The 7,500-nt window shown below is 36.6% G+C and overlaps 1 protein-coding gene across 1 annotated transcript in view; it reads left to right on the plus strand.

Moving 5' to 3' along the window:
- The window catches only part of LOC140928538 (ephrin-B2a-like), a 145,237-nt gene that overhangs the window by 849 nt on the left and 136,888 nt on the right, over nucleotides 1–7,500 (plus strand). Inside the window, exon 2 of the mRNA XM_073378289.1 lies at nucleotides 6,522–6,829. Coding sequence (XP_073234390.1) covers nucleotides 6,522–6,829 — 308 coding nt within the window. The remainder of the gene's footprint in view (nucleotides 1–6,521; nucleotides 6,830–7,500) is intronic.

Below are 7,500 nucleotides of genomic sequence, written 5' to 3' on the forward strand. Positions count from 1 at the left end.
GTTCAGAACAGCTGGTTGAAATGTGTTGAAATAGTCAGCCCTACCCACCATAGTTTCGTGTATCATTGCTCCTGCCCCTAAGACAAAAAGGTTTACAAAGTAAACTTTCGTTAGATGGTTGATTGTTCTAGAAAATTAAACCCTGCAGCACAAACTGTTGCCCTTTGGCTTAAGGCGGAATAATAAATCTGATAAAACACAAAATGTGAGAATCCCAGGGCCAGTTTGTAATTTTTGACGTCAGTCCATTCATACCCCTTCAAAACTAAACCTTTACTACAAATCTGCTCATTTTTCCAATCATTCTAAAGTTTTGGATGCAGCCAGCTCTGTTTAAATACATACCTCTACAAGACAAACACCTTTCTATGACAAAATAGCAGGGCTAAAAAAAATTAAATTCTAGTTTGTCCTTTGGGAAAGTAGCTCTCACATAACTTTTTGCTTGCCTTGGGCCACTTCTTGCTCTTCTTAGTATTTGTTAGAGGCTGACTTCCCAGGACCCTTGCCCACTGGACAGATGAGCTTTTAATTTAAAAGTTAGTTGCTCAGTAAGAAAATTTACTTTTCCCGGTCTGCTGGATGGGACTTATAACCCTGCCAGAGTAAGAGAAAAGTTTTCTTATCCACTTGTCCTTTGGACAAGCACTATATTAAATTTGGTTGTCCAAAACCCAAGAGTTCTTGTGCAAAAAGCTTTGCTCAAAATTCGGGTATTTAATGATTTTCTCATAATTCACCTACTTCTTTGTTAGCATCCAAGATTTTTTCTTTTCTTGGTTGCTTTGAAAGAAAAACTAACAATGAAGACTGTAATTTGTGGACTTTTGTGAATTCTGCCATTTACCAACTTGCATTTTGAGCCTCGGAATGAGTTACATCATAACAGAAGTAATTCTATGGTAATAATAATTTGAAATCAATATTCAACTGTTTCTGTATTTTTTTGTGAATAAAAATGTTCTTGTCCCATGGACAAATCATGTCAAAGGTTTACATGTTCTGAACTAAATTTCTACCTGTCCCACACGATCGGACATAGGTTGAGGGCACCCTGCCCATTAGAGTTTGTCCTTGCCATTCTTCAGCCATTTTCTTTGACTCCAATAAGGTGGTCACACTTCTGTGAGATGAGAAGAAATTAAGTGCCGATCTCAACAATATCTTTCCTAGAGACAGTTTACTACACAATAATATTTACATATTTTTATTCTGTGATATGGGAGTTCCTTGCCACAACGTTTTTCAGTACCAGGATTTGGCTTATATTTATGACAGGAATGCATTAATTCATCGTTTAAGTAAAAGCCAGAAGTCATCCATACATCATCAATTTAAGTCAAATTAAATAATATTAGACCCCATCTATGCAAATTTTGATTTCAGTCACGTAATGTCAAACTTGGTGGAATTAAATGTATTGGTTGCTTAATGGCGCAGTACATAAACAATATAAAAGAACATTATCACGAAAACTGGGTTGATGATAGTTGTTCAAGTATGGATCAGTGTTTCTAACTCTCTGTGCAATCTGTAGTATCTAGTAGTTTGTTAATATTTTTCTAAAACTCAAAGCTTAGAAAACAGAAGATTTCATTACTACAAAGAAGGTTTATACAAATGTACAATGGATAATTTTATTAATAGCCATAAGAAAATTTTGCATAGTGTAGTTACTTGAAGAATTGTTGATAATTCAAAAAGCTATATCACACACCCAATACATGCACCATATTCCATCCGGCCCTATATCCAGACACCAAAAAGTTGGTTTAAAAAACTTGACCACACCTTGTTTTTTATGCTTCTTATTGCTGGATATCACATAGAGCCCTTCAATATAATTATTTGTGATGTAAGGATTTTTTTGTTGTACCGTAAACTTCCGATTATAAGCTCCCCTCCCCACTTATAAGCGCCCCCCATTAATAATAATAATAAAAAAAACAATACATCCAGTTAAAAGCCCCTCCCCCCCCCCTCCCTCTTCCAAATATAAACTCCCGTCTAGCATGTATATGAAATGAATTCAACTTTTTACGACATTTTGAAGCTTAAAAAAAAGTGATCAAATTAAAAAAGTATTTTATCAGCACTGCTGTGTAGGTTGTTTTGAAACACTTTTTTTAGTCTGGTTGTAAGCCCTCCCGAATGGCCCCCCATATATAAGCTCTCCTAAAACCCATTATGAAGTTATAATCGGAAGTTTATGGCATTGATTTTCAATATCAAAAAGGAATTTTTATTTCTGCTGAGAGAAAATTTAAATTCTGCTGTTTTATTGTGCATTTATTCACAGGTATATGTTGTTGGTAAAATTGATCGATCTCATGAGGTGAAAACCGGTGTTCAACCTGGTTTGATTCAGTTATTTTTTCCCCTAGCCCTAATTTCATACACTTAAGGAGACAACAGAAATTCTGGTTTAACCTGAGAACATATTTTATCTAAAACATTGTTGTACATGTACAAGGCTTTATGACCAATGGCTTTTTGTTTTATTATCACCAAAAAAGTAAACCAACTGAGCAAAAATTTTTCCTTGTTCTTTGCTGCTGGTGTGATCTGTTACCATAATTAGAAGAGTTAAGAACTTAAGCAGCTGAAAAATAAAGATTAGTGTTTATTGCAAAGTTATTACCTTTTCTAATCTTTTCCTTCACTGTTGTAGTGAAGCCGGACATGGTATGATAAGTCTAGATTTTTGCCTTAACTTTCAAGCGGGAGTTGTAATAATTGTACATGTTAGTGAATATAAACTTCATGAATCTATCTATACTGATGATCTGATCCACAGAGCCTCCTTTTGTCTGAAATTTTGTTTACATATATTTATAATTATATTTTTAAGTTCTTTATATAATAACCAGCACATGTAGGTAAATAAAAGTGTAGTAATTCGTAGTTGGCATAGCTCCTAACCCCCTCTTTGTGAAATTCCTAGATCCACCATTTGAATTCCTGTTCAGAGCTTATTATAACCTCACACCAATTCATCAGGCTAATGCCCATTAAAGCCAACTTAACATGTTTAATAAACTGGTTGTTTTACACAATGAAAAACAGTAATAGTAAACTAGAACACAGGCGTTTACACAGAAATTATTCAAATGAACCTGGACATGTTGCATAATTGTGCTAAATTTGCAATTAAAGTGTACCATTTTTAACTAAGCAGCTTTTAAAGATGTTGAAGCCTCTGTCTTAATGTGGGGAAGTTCCTGTGTATTACTGGAAAATTCTGGTCATAAACTCCCCGCATTATAGACCTGCCTACATTACACCAAAAAAAAATCTTTCCTGCTTTCTAGCCCACTTGGTTGCAAAGTACATTATGTAATCCCTCTCTTTTTTCTTAATTCTCTGGATATCAGTGCTGTTTGTATGAATGATCTTAGTCATAGTTTTTTGTTTTGTTTATACTCAAGTTACAGCTGGAATAGTAGATTTTACTTGGACTTTGTACATGAATATTTTTTGTCTCTTAATTTTAAAGAGATTTTTCAAAATTCCCTAAGAAATAGGTAAATTTCTTTTCAAGCAGCTAAGTGTTATTGTCCAAAATTATATATTTTTACTGGATCATGACATTTCTAGAGAAATGATTTTATACCTGTCTTAACCTACCAGAGTAAAAGCCTGCCCATTTTTAAAGTAACCCACTCAAAATAATTCTTGCAAATAATTTGACCTCACCAGGCTTAAAAACCCAATTTTGCATTTTTTAAGGGCATATATATTTTCATCATTACCTGGGATCTATGATGAAAAACATTTATTAGGTGCTTTCCAGTGTCAGAAATTCAAAGACTTTAACATGCAATGATTCTATTATCCTTCATAATGAATTGATTATTGAAGTGTTCTTTGCATTGTTTAAGTGTGGCCAAATTAAATAACTATCCCTTCTGTCCAAACACTCTCCCCAGCTTGTTTTGTTATAGTCTGTTAAAGTTTCAGGGTGGCGATATTGGGATTATAACATCTGTGCTCAGTTTATTCTTTACTGTTTGCCTGTTTATTATGACAAGCCATGAAATTTGAACCTCTATAAGGTTGTTAAGTTAATTGGATCTTGTTTACTGTGGGTAATGTCGACCGAGATATCGGTCGACATAGCGGTCGATATAGCGGTCGATAGTCGGTCGACAGTCGGTCGATAGTCGGTCGACAGTCGGTCGATAGTCGGTCGATAGTCGGTCGACAGTCGGTTGATAGTCGGTCGATAGTCGGTCGATGGTCGGTCGATAGTCGGTCGATGGTCGGTCGATAGTTGGTCGATAGTCGGTCGATAGTTGGTCGATAGTCGGTCGATAGTGAGATAGACTATCGGCCGAGTATCGGTCGATATTTCGACGACGCACCTCGACTTGCTATCGCTCATATGTCGGTGATATATCGGTCAACTGTCGGTGGTATATGGGTGAACTGTCGGTGGTATATCGGTCAACTGTCGGTGGTATATCGGTTAACTGTCGTTCGAATATCAGTCGTGTGTTAATTTATCAGGTGAGTCCAATGGCTTTTTTTTTTAAAGCAAAGACGTCATTAATTACTGTTATCGTGCGATGGGGGAACATGTGGCAGTGCGAGGCGCGATTACTCTAGGAAGCGAACCGAAACATTATTTTAAAAAACAGTTCGGTCCAAGCTAGAAAATGCTTTCTAATTTCTTGTTTTCCAAGCAAAAAAGTGTAGGAAATGCTAAGTGTCGACCGACCATCGACGGAGTGTCGACCAATTACTGACCGATACATCGGTCAAGTATCGACCAACTATCGGCGAAGTGTCGGCGAAATGTCGGTGAAATGTCAGCGAAAAGTCGGCGAAAAGTCGGCGAAGTGTTGGTGAACGAAAAGCTATATCGGCCGAGACACATCTGGAACGACTATCGACCGTGTCTCGACCGAGTGTCGACCGACTATCGACCGACTATCGACCGCTATATCGACCGACTGTCGACCGAGTGTCGACCGAGTATCTACCGAGTGTCGACCGAGTATCGACCGACTGTCGACCGAGTGTCGACCGACTATCGACCGAGTGTCGACCGCTATATCGACCGATATCTCGGTCGACATTACCCACAGTAAACAAGATCCAGTTAATTAATAGGCAAGTCTGCAAATTACAGTATGCATGAAATAAAAAACCTGTGTAAATGATAACTTAATATAGACGGCACTTTTAGAACATATCTCTGATTTCATGTTAAGATTGTTCTTGTGTGGTGGCAACTTTAAGAACATTGTGGTAAAGGCCATTTCCAGCAATTGTATGATCGTGAATTATGGAGGAAATTTAAAATGCCGATTAAACTTGTCACTATCATTAATGAAAATCAGCTTATTGTGGGTTAGTAAAGAAGGAAAAGATTTAGTTCCATATTTGAGGATTGATAAGTTATTCTTATATAATCTCATTAAACTGCCATGTTACTATAAATGGGGATCTCAACTAAGCACAGCAGCTGTTCTTATTATAACTTACAGTCAAACCCCCTTAATACGGACACTGAGGGAGGCGTAGAAAGTGTTGGTATTAACGAGGGGTGTCCATATCAAGCTAGTTGAATTAAGAGAAAATGTATTGAGTTTCTTTTCCGGGGACACAGCAAATTGTCCGTAATAATGAGGTGTCCGTATTAAGGGGGTGAGTTTAACATTTTGAAATAATGAATTGCCAAGATTAAAAATAGCTGCTACTTTGTGATGCCATCTGCTTTGGTTTAAAGTGGTAAAAGATGACATCAGTGCAAATTAATATCTCTGATTTATTTTCTCTCAGTTGTGGTCAAAGTCAAAACAAGACAAATCTAAACTGCCAAAGGCTTGGTGAATTCTTAAAAACTCATAGAATCATGCAAGATTACTGTTGAAAAGATTTCAGTTGAGAAATGGTTGTGAACACCTGCCTACACCAGAGAATTTTATCCACAGATGCAAAGGACAGAATGACATACATGTTGAAATGCACCTCACCAGAGCTTTGAATTCATGAATATTCTAGGAGTGAAAGGGTTGGGAAACATAAAATGCCACAAGGATGTTGATCTTTGTTGAAGACCTTTTTATAGGGCCAGACTGATATTTTTGGCTGAATTTCAAAAAGTGTCTTTCCACTGACTGAGGAGGAAGCATTGTCCTTGTCAGCATTTTACTACTATTTTGCCCTTTTCTTCATCGCTGTCGCAGTCTCAACCCATCTTTGCATTGTTACTCGCTGTTTCACTTGACTTATTTCACAGTTTCAAGGTCATGTCAGACTTACTCTTACTCAGATGTGCTTGACATCTTTGAAATAAAACTTTAGCATGATTAGATTTGTTATCTTGGCATGGGTTCAATGCCAAGACTTTATTAACCCTTTTAATAACCCGAATATCAAAACTGATATTGTCATTTGCAACCCATTTACATCTAATTTCCTACAGTGCTAGTAGGAGAAGTTATTAAAATATCAATCAAATTCATCTTGAAATGTACATTGTTTAGTATGTTTTCTCATTTATTCTTTTGCAGATTTCAGGAGGGAAGCATTCGGTTAAATGTTTTATCATACTCAAAGGTCAACATTATTTGTCCAACCAAATACGTTGCTCTGAAAGAAACAGATTCAGACCCCACTGAGAATCAATTGTATGAAAACGTATGGATGGTGGACAGTTTAAGTTACCACTCATGTAACATCAATACTAGTATTGCAAGCAACAAGAAACTGTTGAACTGTGACCAACCGTCAAAACTTCATTGGACAAAACTGTTGTTTTTACCACTTACTCCCTTTGGGGATGCTGGTTATAATCCAGGAGAGACATACTATTACATCTGTGAGTACCTGAACTGACATAATTACATGTATGGGCTGTTCACATGAAAGGAGGAGGATCCTAGAAGGCAGAACAACTTTTCGTTGGGTTTACATGCAGAAATTTTGGTCTGTGTGATGCCTTAATTAAAGAAGAAAAAGATCTAGAATGACTAAAAATGGTGGGTCGCCCTTGCGAAATGGAATTGAGAATTCCTAGGAATTCCTAGGATTTTCCTAAGAATTCCTAAGAATTTATTCTTAGGAATTCTTAGGAATTCTTAAGAATTCCTAGGAATCAAGGTGTGAAATTTCACGGTAATTGGAACATGGAATTCCTAAGAATTCCTAGGAATTCCAAGCTTTGCTCACCGATCAGTTGGCTTGGAAAATATTCCTAGGAATTCCTAGGAATTGAAAGAATATATTAAACAGAATGATTACTTCTTAGGAATTCCTAGGAATTTCCTAGGAATTCCTTGGAATAGCTTGGAATAGCTAGGTCAATAGGGATGTAACAAATCGACCTGCTGCCGGAATTAAGGGATATTCGAATCAAAAACTGATTTGCATTTAAACCCTTATGTTAAGGAAGTTAGTACTAGAAGTTGCTATTTTGCTCTCCGAACCAGAAATCCACAAGGCAAATGTACAAAAACTGAAACAATGTTTATTTCCAGCAATAACTGAAAA

This window comes from Porites lutea, chromosome 2 (assembly GCF_958299795.1).
Source record: "Porites lutea chromosome 2, jaPorLute2.1, whole genome shotgun sequence".
NCBI classification, from domain to species: domain Eukaryota; kingdom Metazoa; phylum Cnidaria; class Anthozoa; order Scleractinia; family Poritidae; genus Porites; species Porites lutea.